Source organism: Ursus americanus, chromosome 6 (assembly GCF_024610735.1).
Source record: "Ursus americanus isolate L20-20 chromosome 6, mUrsAme1.1.p, whole genome shotgun sequence".
Taxonomy (NCBI): domain Eukaryota; kingdom Metazoa; phylum Chordata; class Mammalia; order Carnivora; family Ursidae; genus Ursus; species Ursus americanus.
Window position 1 is genome coordinate 12,008,066 of NC_142132.1, and position 17,824 is coordinate 12,025,889.

A 17,824-nucleotide genomic window follows, 5' to 3' on the forward strand; every position below is an offset into this window, starting at 1 on the left:
TGAGAAGCTGGGAGAGAATATTCCAGGGAGAACAGATGGTGGCTTGGACGGAGGAGGCAGTCGTGGAGACAGAGAGAAGTCAGCGTCTCCTTCAGGTGCTGGTTGGGGGTAGGGAAGGCAGCAAGCAATAGATCTGAGGTGAGAAGACAAGAGTTTGGTGTCGTGTTTGTTAAGTGTGCAGGGTGGAAGGAACATTGGAGGGCAGGTGCTGGTAGGCAGGACGGGAGACGCAGCTCCAGAAAGGGGAGATAGGTGGCCTGGGTTAGCAGGGAGCACAGCGGATGTTCAGGGCACCAAAAGTATTCCAGTAAAATGACTGATGGAAGTGTGTTCTTACATATTTGTCCAGACCCACGGAATATACAGCATTGAATGAATCCTAATGTAAACGATGGCCTTGGGTGATAACGAGGTATCAGTGTAGGTTAATGTACTGTAACAAACATACCGCCTACTGTGGGCTGTCGATGGCCGGTAGGCTGCATGGGTGTGGGGTCAGCGGACAGATGGGTACTCTCGGAAAGTTCACGCGATTTTGCTGTGAACCTAAAACTGCTGTAAAAAATAAAATTTCTTTTTAAAAAGTTGGGGGGCAGGGAATAGGGGAAGGTTAGGCCACAAAGACAAGGAGGAGAAAGGTTCAGAAGAAAGCGAAGATGTGCTAGGGAGAGGGCAGAGGACGGATGTGCCCAGCACAAGCGAACACTACCTAACCACAGGCCTCCTGCATGGCGGGCACTCTCTCTCTACAGCTTCACGAGAAGCTCGGGGGGTGGGTGTCCTGAGGTGGAGACCCTCAGACTCTGAAAGGTGCAGTGACCCATGGGGGTTTAAATTGAGGACAGCAGACTCCATCAGTCTGCTGCCTGTGATAGAGAAACCACCCAGGAGCAGCATAAGGCAGGGCAGGGCGATGCTGGGGATAAGCCCCAAAGGAGAAGCCTTTGCTAGGAGACAGGGCTCTGCATTGAGGTTCCATCCTCCCTAAACCCAGGAGAGAGCTGAATTTGGGGCTCCTTGTCAATAAGAAAAGAAGAAAAAAAAATGAACATGTTTTGCCCTGGAAAGAGGAAGAGCTCGGCAAAGCCCAGAGTTGTGCTTGCCATCCCTAATTGCAGCCCCAACTACCAGAATGTAACTTGTGGTTCCAGGGAGGTATTTTCCTAATCACCAGAGAAAATAGCATTTATCTTTTCATTTGCCTTTCCCTCAAAGAGGTCCAGAAATTCTTCTGTCAAGCTCAAAAGGGAGAAATTCAGTCACTTTCTACTCTCGGTGATGTGGATGGGGTCGGTTTGTCTTCTTACTTCAGCAGAACACTTTGTGTCCTTGTTGTGACAGCTAGAGAAAGCCAGACAAAAAGATGTTTTTTTTCAGAACGAGTGTGGAAAGAACGTTCTGGCCACCACGCCAGCCACTGCTTATTCATTTACTTGACAAACTTTTTTTGAGCAGTTGCTATGAGCCAGGCACTAGCCCAGCCATTAGGACCACAATGATGAGTAAGACAGGAGCTCTATCCTTGAGAAGTTCACAGCATGGTTAAGACCCGGACAAGACAACAAAAAATTCCATTGTGATATGACAATAGCGGGGAGAATGAGAAAGGCCTATGCATGCTTTCCAGGCACCTGGGAGATGGATAGGAGAGGTGGGCAGGGACAGCTGGCAGGACAGTGTCGGTATTGGTGATTAGACAGCCATCATGCTTATGTTTTCATGAAATGAACTACTGGTGGAGTCTGCTTTACCTTTTCAGGGGAAGTCTCTGACTACAGCCTGGGATGAGCTGAGGGCCACTCACTCTGCAGTTCTGAACAGACCATTGGAAGGTTCTTGAATAAAATTCCTTCCAGGCCTCTGGGCTGGAGATTCTAGGGTATTTCATTCCCTTTAGGATAAAAGAAATCAGACTTTAGACAGAGAGCAGCAGACCAGGGGACCAGCATGTCCATTGGAAGGTTCTTGGTTCTAATGGTCCCCAGCCAATGAATCCCTGTGTGACTTGGGGAAGCTTGTTAACTACAGGCAGCTGCCTCAGCTTCCTGTTTGGAAAAGAAGCGATAAGCAGTAGGACTTCCTTCTCTAGTGGCCAAAAGACTCGAAAATTGTGCTGCTGTGTTGGGCCTCTGCTCGGTGTGAAGGAAACAGTAATGTTTTTTTGAGCATACTTAAAATGCCAGTGTGAAGAATGACTTTTGGAACGACTGAGATTTATGGAGATACAAATCACAAAATGTCTTAGCTTGATTTACATTAAGGGAAAAGGCAGAAAGACACCTAGAAGGCAGTACATTCCAAAGATGAAAATTAAACATATATTAAAAAGAAAACATAACAAATTTAGATACACACACAAAATATAGACACACGAGTCAATACAGTAGAAAGTCAGGCTTTCCATCTAACAAAGAGAACTTTTTAAAAAAATTGTACCAAGCTATTGGATACCCAAGAAGTAAGAAACAGAAATCAGCATCAATCTTAGATATGGGCAAGATTTCTTTCTCATCATAGCTAAAACTCGTCTCAGGTAGATAGGGGTCTGATAAGTGTCTTACCATTATCCTCAGAGTTAGCTTAAAAGCAAAAAAAAAATTTCAAGGTCCCTCGAGTAAAAGCACAGTCCAAGAGCAGGGACTCCGCTAGGCAGAGAAGACTGAGCCACAGTGAGCTGGTATGCTATTCGACTTCTTACTTTCCTCAACTTCACGTCCCTCTAGCATCCAGAAGCCTAATGTAAGATATTTGGAGGTCAAAGCTTGTGCAAAAGTCTCATTCTTCATTCCTGAATGAAAGAAGGAAGAGGAACTTCATCACTCACTTTGAGAAAAACGAAATGTATTCAGAGTCTGTCCCTGCTGTTGGAAAATGGAGCATGTCTGCTTGTGGGCAAAGTAATAACCCCTATCTATCGAACCCTACTCTGGGCCAAGTACCCCCCTAAACATTTTGCATGCATTGGTTCTCTCCACAAAGCTAATGCTCTGAGGGAGATATGATACTTATTCTCATTTTACCGATGCAGAAACGGAAGTCTAGAAAAGTTAAGCAACTGATCTAGCCACGAGGGATGCTTGATGCCCAAGACATGCACCCTACCTATAAGACCATAAATGACAAAAGGAGAATATGGATCCCATGTCCCAGTGCCTCTAGAGCCCGTGCCATTAATCATGAGAGCAGTGGTTTTTCAACTGGGGATGATTTTGTCCCCTGGGGGATATCTGGCAATGTCTGGAGACATTTTTGGTTGTCACATCTAAATGGGTACCTTTCTCTCACAGGCTCTGCAGGAAGACAGGAACAGACAAAACCTAGAAGAAAAAGGCTGAGGATAGAATGGCAAATCCCCACAGTGGTAAACATCAATTGTACGGGCAGAATAACTCGAGTTGCTCCGGCAAAAGAGCAGAAAGGGGCGCGTGGGGGGCTCAGTCGGTTAAGCGTCTGACTTCGACTCAGGGCATGATCTCAGAGTCCTGGGATCGAGTCCCACAGTGGGCTCCCTGTCAGCTGGAAGTTGGCTTCTCCCTCTCCCTCTGTCTCTCTCTCCACTCATGCTCATTCTCTCTCTCAAATAAATAAAATCTTAAAAAAAAAAAAAAGAGCAGAACACATAAAGGAGAGCATCTCTGTCAGGCTCAGGAGCAAAGCATTTGGGGACATTTCACCGAAGGACAGATGGCCAATACTCCCCCATGCTCTGATACAGACCATCTTCTTACAAGCATCTCCTGTCAAGCACCATCCAACACTTTATGCTCCAACAAATACAGCAGGACGTGAGACAACATTGTGTTTGGAAGTGGTTCTGCAGTCAGCTTTTGGAGTTTAAATTTTAAATCCTGGATCCTTCCCCTTCCAGTTGTGAGAATTTGGACCAATAACTAAACCTCCCTAAGCCTCAGTATCCCCCCTATGAAATGGGTATGGTGAATTTCACACAGTACCTATCTCACAGGGTTGTGTGAAGATCATATGTTACTGTATGCAGCCCAGATCTTGGCCCCCTAAGTTCTCAATAAATGTTGGCTGACGATGATAACAAACCAAAGGGCCAAGGTCACTAATTATTTCTATCTCCCATCTTTCCCCTCATCTTCCCCCATCCTCCCCCAAGGACAGAATCCATCTATTCTGATAACATTTTTTTCCTCTATGAGACCCTTCTTGAGCTCCGTTTCTCTAATGTTTCTCTGTTTCTCTAGTGTTTCTCCAGCACTTTGCCTGGACTCTTTCATTTAACATAACAAACATTTATAGTACTCACTGTTGACCCTGTTAAGTGCTTTAAAATTTAACTCACTTATTCCTCACAACAACCCTTGGGGGAGGTATTAACATCACTCCCATTTTCCAGATGGAAGAACAGGCAGGGAGTAACTTGCCCAAGAGAGTTAAGTGCTAAATGGCAGAGCTCATGTTTGAACCCCAGCTGTTCACTCTCAACCATTGTGCCTCTTTTATGCCCCTTAAAATGATGGATCTTCGATTTTGGTTTTTCACAATCTTTACTCAATGTTCCCTGGATACACACGGAGTTCCCTGGGAGCAGGGCCTGTATGATCCACTCAATATATACTTATTAACTGATTAAAATCACATTGCTAATTGATGCAAATTCATCCAACACACAAGGCTCTACCCGGGACCTAAATAGGAAAGAAAACGCCTTATTCCAAAGGTTAAAATGAGCTTGGGGCAGGGAGGATGCAGAAACCACACTCTAAGCTGAATGGCAGCCAGAGGAAGATAGACGAAATGGAAGACAGAAAGTAGTGTCACCTTTAAGCCTACACAGGCCCCACCTAAAGAGACAGGACTAACTGAATCTCTAAATTTTAAAACTGAAACCAAGATGAATAAGCCGAATCATGAGGGAACTCCATTCTGTTCTGTTGTTTTGTTTGCACTGTGATTTACATGATAGTGAAGTTTAGTTATGAATCAAAGTGCCTATGTGTGGAAACCAAACTACAGGTGCAAGAAATAGGAGAAATAGGAGAGAGAGGTGCCCTCCAAAATGCTAGTGAAAAGGAGAGGTGGACAGCAAAGGGCTATGGGTGTAAGGAACATGGAAAGAGAAAGCTCCCCCTTGCCTTTTCTCTGCCTCCGACCCCTCACCTTTTCCAGCTCATATACTGGCTGGTCAGGTGTGAGGATGTTCTGGCTTCTAGACCCACCTCTGCTTCCAACCAGCTATGGGACTTTGGGAAGGTCTCTCCAGCTCTGAAAGTCTCTGTTTCCTTGCCTACAAAATCACTGGGCTAGGCCATAGCATTTTTGTATTTTTTGTTAATGCCTACCACTTTTTTTAAATTGAGGTAACATTCACATGCCATAAAATTAACCATTTTAAAATGCACCATCCAGTGATATTAAGAACATTCACAACATTGTGCAATCACCATTCTATGTAGTTTGAAAGCATTTGCGTCACCCCCGAAAGAAAACCCTGTACCATGAAGCAGTCAGTCCCCCTGCCTCTCCCTACAGCACTTGGCAATTGCCAATTTGCCTTCTGTTTCTATGGCTTTACCTATTCTACATATTTCATATGGAAGGAATCATACATTTGGCCTTTTGGGTCTGGCTTCTTTTACTCAACATAATGCTTTTTTCAGTTCATCCATATTACAGTCTGCATCAAACCTTCATTTTCTTTTATGGCTGAATAATATTCCATTGCAGGATACAGTATGATTTTGAGCTCCAACATTATGATTCCCTTTCCTTTTCAAACATCTGTTCACAAACACATTATAAGCACCAATTAAACACAAGGCAGGTACTAAGGGGAAATGACTGAGAAATTTGTAGCCCCTTGCTCTCGCTCTCTCTCTCTCTATGTATATATTTTTTAATTGGAGTATGACATTTAAAAGTGCCCAAATCATAAGAGTACAGGTTCATGAACACTCACAAAGTAAATACAATTATTACTGACTTTAAGCCAGGTCAACAGATAAAATATTACTTGCATCCCATTCTTGTCTTCTCATTACCTTCTTCCAATTCCCATTTTCTCAAGGTCACCACCATTCTGACTTGAAATCCTATATCTTAATTTTTCCCGTTTTTGAACTTCACATAAATGGAACCACACAGTGTCTACTTTTTCACCTCTGGCTTCTTTCACTCAATATCATGTTTGTGAAACTCACCCACCTTGTTGTATGTCACTGCTGTGCGTTCATTCTCATTGTTGTATAGTGTTAATAATATCATAATTTTTTTTATCCATTCTATGGTTGATGGACATTTGTGTAGTTTTATCTCTGTGCTATTATGATAGTGTTGCTATGAACATTCTAGCCTATGTCTTTTGATAAACTGATGTATACACATTTTTTGGGCATATGCCTAGGATTGAAGTTATATGAGTCATATATTCAGTTTTACTAAATAGTGACACGGAATTTTCCAAAATGGTCAGACCATTTTAGATTCTCATCTCTTGCTTCTAAGGTAGTCCTTTCCAAAGCATGGGGCTGGTACCCACTGCTGTACTAGTAGTGCATAAAAGGATTTATGTGAGGAGCAAAATAAATAACATCAAGTCCCAAAGTGAGAAAAGTATTACCCTTTTAATGCTCTTTAAATCCTTCTGATTACATAAAGAGAACCCCATGTGATACCAGGATGCTGCTAGCCACCTGTATCCCTTTTTACAAAGTCTCAGATTTTCAGCAGGCAACTGTATCTAGTTGATACTCAATAACATTTTGTTTTAATGTAGTTATTTTTTTAAGATTTTATTTATTTCTCAGAGAGAGCACGAGCACAAGCACAGGGAGCTGCAGGCAGAGGGAGAAGCAGCTCTGGGCTGGGCAAGGAGCCCTACGCAGGACTCGATCCCAGAACTCTGGGATCATGACCTAAACTGAAGGCACACAATTAACCGACTGAACCACCCAGGCGTCCCTAATGTATTTATTTTAATTACTTTCTATTCATAGCAAGTTATAAGGTTTTTCCATTTAAATTATTTAACATTTCTTTCACATAAATTCATTTACGTTTTTCAAAAGTGAGTCAAGTTAAAGAAAATATTAAATAATATATACAGATTCAAGAAACTATGTTGGTAGCGGAATGACTGGTGTCTGGAAAATACCTACTTAGAGTCTGCATTTCCCGTAAGGCGACCGTGTGATTTTTATCTGTTTCATGAGCTTGCTTCAAAGTGTCATGCTCACCACGGAGCACTTGTCTTTACTAATCAACAGAAAACACAATGCAACTTGTCCCAATTCTCCCAACCTGGGGAAGAGAGGCCAAAATGGAAGTCCACACACCATCCCAAAGGTTTTCAGAACACCCAAAACTTGACGTGTCTGACCACTTGGACATTAAAATTATATTCCATCTCCTGGAGAATCTGGAAGGCTCTACCTGAGGCCTACACACAGGAAGAAACTTTTGCAGAATGGGTAGAATCAGTCACCCACACAGGTTAGCCATAAAAATCATAAACTCCCCACCTGGATGAGTCCTTTTTAGGTTGGGGCGACAGTTAGAAATAAGGTGTTGTTTTCCTACTTAGAAGCCACGGCAGGAATTTTCTCCTCGGAATTAGGGCGACGCACCCAACACGTAAACCGACGCGAGGACCCGCCAAAAGTTCGGGAAGACGTCTTTCCCCGCCCCCGCCCCCGCCCCCGCCCCCGCCCCCGCCCCCGCTCCCGCCCCCGCTCCCGCCCCCGCTCCCGCTCCACAGCCCAGGCCCCGCCCCGCCCCGCCCCGCCGCCGAGGCTCCGCCCCAGCCCCGCCCGCCGTAGATCCGCCTCGTCCTCCCCGCCAGTCCCGCGAATCCCGCGCGCACTGAAGATGGCGGCTGCGGTGGGGAGATTTTTCCGGGCTTCGGTGAGTGGCTGCCGGCAGGGGACAGGAGCGGAGACACAGTAGTGGCTCTCAAAACGTGCTTTCCAGACAGGATCCTGCTTCCTGTGGTGTAAGGGGCCTTTCGCCGTTCTTGGAGGGCACCAGCGGGTAACGGACCCAGAGGCCTCGCTTCCAGGCAATGCGCGTGCGCAGAACCGCCCCTTCCCATCTGTCCCCTCTTCTAATCCCTCCTCTCTCCGAGTTGGGGGTCCCCAGCCCTCTCTCCACCTGAGCACGTCGTCCTGGAGGCAGGCCACCTGACCCCTGTTACCTGTTCTGTAGCTACTCTCTGACCTTGGACACGTGACTTCACCTTCCCGAGCCTCAGTTTACTGTCCTTGCCCTAATATAGAATGATGCCTACGGCAAGTGTTGCAGTAAGCATCCACTAACTGGTGGATGTAAACCAAAGTGGTAAAGTACAAAGTGCTAAAGTGCAAAAGGCACTGCCCTCCTCCCATTCCCCCAGGTCTGTCCCTGCGCTTTCCTCCCGGCAAAGCCGAACACCCTCTTGGTACCCTTTCTCCCCTATCTTCTGGCGGGGTTGAACACAAGGCTCTTTCTTCTTCCAGAGTCATGCTAGACACTATAATTGAGCAAACAGTTCCCTTGAGCCCTGTACAAATATTCCCAGAGGGTGAACTTTGCTCTACTTTTTTGCTTGTCTGCGGGGCCTTGTCTTTTCTGGGAAAACCTTGATATGATAGAATATGCTTAGCAGATCATGCTGGTAAAGGCCATAAATACACAGGCCTGGCCAAGTCCCCTTGGTTTTTGAGCCCTCAGTGTTGTTCTTAAGAGCATGGAGTCTTTATGGTCTTGTAATTCCCCTCTGCTTTGCAGGGTTTTAACAAATTATTTATATATTTTAAAATAAAAGTTACATATATTTAAGATGTACAACGTGATGATTCGTATACATATACATAATGAAATGATTACTACAGTCAAACTAACATCTCTTCATATAATTACTTTTTTGTGTGTGATGAGTGCCTGAAACCTACTCTCTTGGCAAATTCCCAGTGTGAAATACAGTATTATTAAGTATAGTTATTGTACCCCTACAACAGTATCTAGATTAGATATCTAGACATTCATCCTACATAACTGTAGCTTTGTATGCTTTGACGGACATCTCCCCATTCCCCTGTTGCAGTCTTGAAGAAGAAGGAAGCAGAAAGGAATGTTAAGAACATGGAGGTTCATTCTATACTCTTAGAGTTTGGGGTTTGGCATTTGGTTCACAGGAACAAGGAGAGCAGAGGCGACCAATGGCCTAATGCCCTTTCAGCAGGGCCAGCCTTCAGGCTACTTCCTAATATAAAGTGTTTCTCTTTCCAGATTGCCCGACATGTGAGTGCTATTCCTTGGGGCGTCTCTGCCTCTGCAGCCCTTAGACCTGCTGCTTCCCGAAGAACATGCCTGACAAATGTATTGTGGTCTGGTTCTGGCCAAGCAAAATTGGCTTTTAGCACCAGTAAGTGTTATGCCTTGGTTTGACCCAGGTAATATGAATCATCATCTCAGAACATGGGCTCTGACCCCTGGCTATCCATTAGACTCACTTGGGAGCTTTTGAAAATACACCACTGCCCCACTCCCACCACAGACAAATTAAGTCAATATTTGAGGTGAGACCGGGACAGCATTTTGTTTTGTTTTTTAATCTAAATGTAGTTAACAGGGGCACCTGGGTGGCTCAGTCGTTAAGCGTCTGCCTTCAGCTTGGGGCATGATCCCAGGGTCCTGGGATCGAGCCCTGCACCAGGCTCCCCGCTCTGCTGGGACCCTGCTTCTTCCTCTCCCACTCTCCCTGCTTGTGTTCCCTGTCTCGTTGGCTGTCTGTCAATGAAATAAATAAAATCTTTGAAAAAAGAATGTAGTTAACATAACAGTAATTGTTAGTTTTAGATGCACAACATAGTGATTCAAGATTTATGTACATTAGGTGGTGACCACCATGATAAATCTAGGTACCATCTGTCGTCATACAAAGTTGTTACGGTATTATTAACTGTATTCACTATGCTGTACATTGCACTCCCCTGTCTGTCTGCAACTGGAAGTTCGCACCTTTTAATCCCCTTACCAGTGTATTTTAAAAGCTCACCAAATTGGGGTGCCTGGGTGGCTCAGTCATTAAGCATCTGCCTTCGGCTCAGGTCGTGATCCCAGCATTCTGGGATCGAGCCCCACATCGGGCTCCCTGCTCAGCGGGAAGCCTGCTTCTCCCTCTCCCACTCCCCCTGCTTGTGTTCCCTTTCTCGCTGCCTCTCTCTCTGTTAAATAAATAAATAAAATCTTAAAAAAAAAATAAGAGGTCACCAAATGATTCTAATGTCCAGTCAGGATTGAAAATTACTGAGGCAGACTGCTCTTGTGTGGCATTTCCATCATCAACACATCTTCCGTCTCCTACCTGAAAATCTCCAGTGACTCCTCTATCCTTTTTTTTAAGAACAAATTCTATGGGGCGCCTGGATCAGTCGGTTAATCGGTTAAGCGTCCCAGAGTCCTCGGATCGAGCCCCACCTGTCTGGCTCCCTGCTCAGTGGGGCTTCTGCTTCTCCCTCTTCCTCTGCCCCTCCCCCTACTCATATTCTCTCTCTCAAATAAATACAATATTAAAAAAAAAAAAAAACCTCCAGCCTGATATTTAAGGGCCTGCAGAGCATGGCCTTCAGCTGTTCGTGCTTTGTCTCTTAGGCGTCCTTCCACACACACACCTGCTCTCTCTCTCCTGTTCAGACTGCCACGGGCTATTCCCCGCACCCACCCTATTCTCTCTTCCCTGTCCTGCCTGGACATGGCAAAATCCGAACCGTATTTAGAATCCATCCCTACGCTCCTTTCCTCCTTGATTCTATCTTAATTTCGTCCCTACCATCTTATGGCATCATCTTTTTAGTCTTTTCAGTCCCCATAGTACTTTGAATTGAATTCGTGTACCATCTAGAACTACAGAAGGGGGGATACTACCTAAGACGTAGAGTTGAACTGAACCTTTTAATTAATTTATACTAATTAATTACTACGAGAGAGTTGAATAAAGTCAAGTAGGTGCGTGATTTAGCAGATGACGAACTACACGTGTGTGGCCTTCCTTCAGGTTCCTCATACCACGCTCCTGCCGTCACCCAGCACGCGCCCTATTTTAAGGGCACCGCCGTTGTCAACGGAGAGTTCAAAGACCTAAGCCTTGATGACTTTAAGGGGAAATATTTGGTGCTTTTCTTCTATCCTTTGGACTTGTAAGTGTAATTTCTGTGATGCTTTAATGTCATTTAAGGTCCCTGCTTCCACCTGGTATTTCCTATCTCTGGTTGCTCTTCTGGTCAAGGGAAGGGTTCTTTTTGGATTCTTTTATCACTGGTGGCCTTGCTGAGTACAGCTTGCATCTGCAGCTAATCTGATAAATTTAGAGAAGGGGGTGGCATTCTTTTTAGTGGGGTAGGTTTAACATGGCTCCGTTCTACGTGCTCAGAGTGGTGGTTTCCATAAGCCAGTCTGTCAGGAAGTTTTCACTGGCCTGGAGGAAAACGAGAAAAGTAAAGATAATAAAATGACTTTTCTCATAAAGCTACTTTATTTGTTTCTTTACTCTTAGGATATGCCTCTTTTCCCCCACCCACCCCCATTTTTTTATATGATTCTTAAATGGAGAGGTGAGTCCGGTGAGGGTGCTTATCCGTTTTTGCCTTTTTCACCTTTAAGCAAGTTGAACTAGTTTTCAGGCTACCTGTTTAAATTTTAAATCCTTGTTTTTAAAATCTCTGATGGGAATTTCTGCCCTTTTTTTTCCCCTAGCACCTTTGTGTGTCCTACAGAAATTGTTGCTTTTAGCGACAAAGCCAACGAATTTCACGACGTGAACTGTGAAGTTGTTGCGGTTTCAGTGGATTCCCACTTCACGCATCTCGCCTGGATCAACACACCAAGGAAGGTATAAACCTCAGGGGTCCTGCCTTTGCGCTTAGGATCCTAAGAACTGAAAAGATCCCATGAAAGACTAACCTAGAAGTTGTTAAAGCATGACTGGTCTGATTTGGGCTATTTGTAGGTCCTAAAGCTCCTGGCAGATTCTGTTAAATTCTGTCCATATCTCCTCCCAACATTGCCTGGATTTACTGCCTGCTACACATTTGCTCTCCAAAGTACAAACAGTAATGGAGAACAGGCTCAGCAGGGCAAGGAGCGGGACAGTTGGGTGCTCTCTCGGGTACCTTGTCAATCCCACATATCCTGCCTGGCTTGGGAGACAGTGGTTAGGTTCTCTGATTTCACTCTTCTGCATGATCACTCTTCCTGCCGAAAAATGCTTGGGAGAATCAAAATTTCTACCCCTGTTGCTGGATTATCCATACCAAATACTCAGTCTTTTTATTACTCTTCCATTTTTCTGCTAGAGAAATTAATCTGTAAGTAAAAGAATGCATCAAGAATCAGAAAGAGAAAGGTTTCCAGTATTAGCTTAAATCCTGCCTCTGTCCCTTTCCAGCTGTGGCCTGGAGCAGGTTACTTTACCTTTGTGCGCCTCAGTTCCCTCAGGTGTAAAAAGGCGATGATAATAGTATCTGCTCCAGGATGGTTGGGAGGAGGAAGTGAGTTAACAGAGCTAAGAGCAGTGCTTGACCCACTGTCGGTTCTCAGTTGCTGCCACCTGTCGCCATTCTTGTTGGCCTCAGACATCAGTTTACGTGGCTGAGAATGGGGAGAGCACACGGTGTAACCGCCAGTCACGTTTGCATTTTTGTTAGAATGGCGGCTTGGGCCACATGAACATCGCACTCTTGTCAGATCTGACTAAGCAGATCTCCCGAGACTATGGCGTGCTGCTAGAAGGCCCCGGTGTTGCTCTCAGGTAAGATCTTGTTACTTACAAACTTAAGCTTGTTTTTCATGTTTAGCATCATCCCACTTCTTAGAGGATTTTATAGAGCCCTCGGTAAAGCATTTTGAAAACCAAAAAGCTTTCATTCACTTTAGCCTTTCTTAAGCACCGATGAGTGCCTCCATCTCAGGATGGCCAGACGTGTCTGCGCCCTGCAGCACCTTGCGTCTCCTTCTGAGGGCTAGGCTCCTTCTGTGTCTCGATGGTCACACTGCTGCACTTGAGCTCACCACCTGGGAGCTGCCCTCGTTGGGAGCACACTCCTGACATGTCCAGAGAAGGGGAGACTAGCAGACTGTAGGAGTCAGTGAGCTGGAATGGCTGAGATCTTGTCCAAGCCCTGGAATCAGACCAGAGTTTAATTTTTTTTACACTCACCCATTTATTTAACAGCTGCATGACTTTGGGCAAGTTGTGGAACCTGTTTGAGTCCCAGTTTTCCCATAACTAAAATGAGAATGGACCTCCCAGGCTCCCAGGTTGGTTGGGGTCTAAATAAGGTGAGGCAGCTGGAGTTTTAGCACAGGTTCTGGTAGCCATTACGACCCCTGTCCCAGAATATCATTTCTGTCCCCATTCATTCAGTGGCGAGATCTTTACTCCTTTGAGTGTGAAAACTTTCTGTCTTTAATGGTCCCATATTCAAACACAACCTTCCCGGGTCAGGTGTGACTTTAAGCCTTACAAGTGGCATCTTGATGGCCACTGAGTGAAGCAAGGGTTGGTCAGAACTTGACCCCCAGGGAGCAGGCAAGGACCCCATTCTGATGTGCCTCACAGTTTTGCCGGGGGCTGGCTTGAACCTGCTCACCTGCTCTGTCTTGTCGCCTCACTCCGCTCTGGTCTCACCTGCTCCGTCTTGTCGCCTCACTCCGCTCTGGCCTCACCTGCTCTGTCCTGTCGCCTCACTCCGCTCTGGCCTCACCTGCTCTGTCCTGTCGCCTCACTCCGCTCTGGCCTCACCTGCTCCGTCCTGTAGCCTCACTCCGCTCTGGCCTCACCTGCTCCGTCCTGTCGCCTCACTCCGCTCTGGCCTCACCTGCTCCGTCCTGTCGCCTCACTCCGCTCTGGCCTCACCTGCTCCGTCCTGTCGCCTCACTCCGCTCTGGCCTCACCTGCTCCGTCCTGTCGCCTCACTCCGCTCTGGCCTCACCTGCTCCGTCCTGTCGCCTCACTCCGCTCTGGCCTCACCTGCTCCGTCTTGTCGCCTCACTCCGCTCTGGCCTCACCTGCTCCGTCTTGTCGCCTCACTCCGCTCTGGTCTCACCTGCTCCGTCTTGTCGCCTCACTCCGCTCTGGTCTCACCTGCTCCGTCTTGTCGCCTCACTCCGCTCTGGCCTCACCTGCTCTGTCTTGTCGCCTCACTCCGCTCTGGTCTCACCTGCTCTGTCTTGTCGCCTCACTCCGCTCTGGTCTGCTTTCCTTTTGGGTGATACCTGGAACTGTAGTTCTGGAGCCACCTTGGAGCTTCGGCCTCTGTTACTCCGGGAGATTCTGTCCTCCTTTAATGCACGCAAGCCCGGCTTTGACAAAGTGGGCAAGGGAAGGAGAAAAAGAGTGCGGGCTTTGTCCTCCCAGGACCCCCTTCCCTATAGGGTCTTGCTCATTTTGCCATTACTTCCCTACTGGTTTCACTGTTAGGATTGTCAAGGGAGGGTAGCCGAGTCTGGTCTGTAAGATAAGGCTTGCTTCACGGAGTCTGGGGGCCTTGCGTCTGCACCGTGGACTCCAGCTTGGCTCCGCTCTCGGTCGAGGAGCTTGTGGTGATCCAAGCAGCACCCCTTGCTCCTCGAAGCCTAGACCCCCAAGAGCCAGGCCCAGGGAGGAAGAAGCGCCTGTTCACTTTGCCTTTTTCTTTTACTTGCTTTTTCCCTGCGTGATTGATGCGTGGAATGCCACACCCTTTAAGACGGGCTGTTAAAACCTGTGGTTGAAACGTGTCTGCATATGTCGTGGTAACCCCAGCACTTGTACAGAGGATGAACACGGACCACAGGGCAGGTCATCTTATCACGCTGCTGCCAAGTGATGAAGAGTCACAGTCTTGGTTGTTCCTTTAGATCGCTGTTCTGCTCAGACTTAAGACCAGTAAATTCTTTCTGCAAAGATTTCCCCAGGGGATTTTCCCCCATTTACCCAAGAATTCACTCATTTCATCAGTATTTACTGAATAGAGATAAAATACATCTCTGTCTCTTCCCATCTGCCTCTGGTTCCTAGCCAAGATTTGATACAGCAGCCCAGAGAACACCTACAGCACTAATAAGTTAAAGAAGTCTTTGCTCTGTGGCTTTTAGACTCTGTGTAGCTCTTCTATGTGGAAAACACCTGTTTTCCACGTGGCCGGTCCAGTCACACCTGTGTGTGGCACGTCATCAGTAAGAAGTCATAAGCTTTTTGTGTAACAGTGAAAGCCTCACGTTTAAGCATATGATCGAGTTTCATGCTTTACTGAGGAGACTTAAAGACAGAAGCTGGTAGAAGTTAGACTTTGTCATTGTGGTGCCTCTGAGGTACTAATGGGGATAAATCCTGATGCAGAGGTCTCTTCATCATTGACCCCAATGGAGTCATCAAGCATTTGAGTGTCAACGATCTCCCCGTGGGCCGAAGTGTGGAAGAGACCCTCCGCTTGGTGAAGGCGTTCCAGTTTGTGGAAACCCATGGGGAAGTCTGCCCAGCAAACTGGACCCCGGATTCTCCTACAGTAGGTTTCTTTTCCAAAAGCGGTGAGACCCCAGCATAGGGTCCGAGGCCCTCACTGCCTCCAGGGCTGCTGGCCTCGAGCACCTATACAAGGAGCCCACCCTTGGAGCAAGGGTGCAGGTGGCGTACAAACAGGTGAAGCTGCTGAGGGCGGGGGTTGGGCTGGGACCAGGGATCAGGCAGGCTGTTGATGTAACCGCCATCCGTGTATTTTAAAGGACAGAGACCACGCTTTAAGAAGTTAACAACTTTGGGTTAAACACTTAGAGCTTTCAACTCTCTTTGGAGACTGTTATCTTAAAGTCAGCTCCCTAAATAAATGTTTCTGTATTTTCAGATCAAGCCACATCCAGCTGCTTCCAAAGAATACTTTGAGAAGGTAAATCAGTAGATCATCCCATGTGCACCCACCTCTTCTCACATCAGGAAAGAGCCACGGGTGGAACTCACTTTGAGCATCTCAAAGATGATTATTTATAGAAGACAAAATAATTATGCTTGTATTCATACATAATACTCTAAATGTTTTGTTTTTGTAACATTGGCTGAGGCTTTTAAATGTCCTCACACACAAAAAGCGTCCTTTATTGGTAACCTCTTGATGGCTGGCTAGTTTATAGAATGCTAGTTCGCCTGTTCCTTGGATTCTGTCTTCAGTGGAAAGAGGAAACCTTCTTCGTTGGCCTTACTTGAACCTTTACGTACACAGAATAGTACAAGGTGTGCCGAAGCTTCTGACCAAGGGTCCTGAAAGTTTCTTCTTGGATTTCTTTGTACTAAACTGAATTTTCTTTTAAGGTAACAAAGATCATACATAGTTTTAAGGTGTTAACATCAGCGGTCTAATTTAACTCTTGGCAATGGGTGTATATGTACTTGAAACAAATGTGAATCATGTTTTTAAAAAAACACGGTGACAGAGTGACTTAAGTGATCGTGCATGTTTCTCGTCCCTGAGGTTGATATAGTTATTTTGCTTATTTGTTAGCTGATGTAGGGTCTACATACAATTCTAGATATTGATTGGGTATAATTATAAAGGATATTTATCAAATCCAGGAGTTGCATTTTGAAATCATTGTAATTATTTTCTTTTCTGAAATGCTCAAAGTACATAATAAACACATTTAAAAATATTTCATGTTTAATACCATTAATTGTGGGTTCAGCTTATATTATAGGGCTCTAGTTTTCCTTCCGATTATATCAACCAACACTTGTGGAGCATTTAACTCAGGGCCCACAGAAATGAGTAAGATGCTGGCTCTACACCCAAAAAACTCAAGAGAGATATGGAAGCATTTATTTGTTATTGCAGTAAATCCCGAGTGCCTACCGTATGCTGGGTGCTGTTTTGGAGGCACAAGGGTGAACAGGAAAAGACAACCCCCTTGCTTTGTGCAGTTACATTCTAGAGGGGAAACCCAATAAATACAATAAAAATACATAGAATGTTTGGAACGGAAATAAACTGGAGCGAGAGCTAGAGTGGGGAATTGAGATGTTCTAGGTAGAGTTGTCAGGCCTTAAAGGAGAGTCAGCCTCCAGGTCTGTTTTCTCAATCCGTAAAATGAGGGCAATAATTGTCCTAACTCAGAGTTTTGATGAGGACCAAGTGAGAGAAAAGATGTAGAAAGTAAGGGAGTTAGGGGTTTAGAAGGTGCTAGGCATAGGGTTTGGCAAGTGCAAAGGCCCTGAGGCAAGAGCAGGCATAGAGTGGTGCAGAGGTGAAGGAGGAGAATGGTAATGGGGAGCCCAGAGTACCTTTTGAACAAGCTAAGGACTTGGGATTGTCTTCTAAGATGGGGAATGTAAGGAAGGTTTTGATAAGAGTCACATCAACTTGTTCTAGGAGGGTCACTGTGGCTCCTTTGTTAAGACTAGACCGTGAGGGTCCTGAGGAGAGAAGCTGAGCTGGATTTGTGACATACTTGAGGGTAGAGCCAACAGAATAACGCAGGTGTGCTAAATACTATGGCACATGGATGCACTCCTGGGGGATAAGGGGAACACTGAGGACAGGTGTGGGGGAGAACTTCATCCTAGAAAAGGAGTTGAACTCTTGAGGCTATGGAAAGGTGAACCAGGTGAACTGAGCAAAAGAAGCTGCTAAGTCACATTGGCCTGAAGAAAACCATGAGCTAGTTTCATGTCCCTGGAGGGGAAGGCAAGGCAAGGGACGGAATAGGCCAGCTGGGTGTTAGAGGCCCAAACAGCATTTCCAAGGGACCCAGTGTCATATTAGGGCTTTCACATGTTTTATCTCATTTTATCCACAACAAAACCTTAAAATAGGTACAGTTAACTGTCCTCATTTTACAAATGAGGAAGTAGACC

At 45.8% G+C, this 17,824-nt stretch overlaps 1 protein-coding gene across 1 annotated transcript; it reads left to right on the forward strand.

Moving 5' to 3' along the window:
- The first annotated feature begins 7,810 nt into the window (after positions 1–7,810).
- On the forward strand, positions 7,811–16,623 carry PRDX3 (peroxiredoxin 3). The gene is made up of 7 exons (XM_045803254.2): positions 7,811–7,869; positions 9,232–9,367; positions 11,000–11,141; positions 11,698–11,833; positions 12,648–12,751; positions 15,323–15,488; positions 15,825–16,623. Exons 1-7 carry the CDS (start codon positions 7,834–7,836, stop codon positions 15,876–15,878), a joined length of 774 nt encoding a protein of 257 aa, XP_045659210.1. The 5' UTR covers positions 7,811–7,833; the 3' UTR covers positions 15,879–16,623.
- The last annotated feature ends 1,201 nt before the right edge of the window (positions 16,624–17,824 follow it).

Excerpts from the sequence above, each read along its gene's own strand:
- PRDX3 (XM_045803254.2), top strand. The coding sequence starts at position 7,834 with ATGGCGGCTGCGGTGGGGAGATTTTTCCGGGCTTCG. Across the intron at positions 7,870-9,231 it reads GGAGATTTTTCCGGGCTTCG|ATTGCCCGACATGTGAGTGC; the intron begins GTGAGTGGCTGC and ends TTCTCTTTCCAG. Across the intron at positions 9,368-10,999 it reads AAAATTGGCTTTTAGCACCA|GTTCCTCATACCACGCTCCT; the intron begins GTAAGTGTTATG and ends GCCTTCCTTCAG.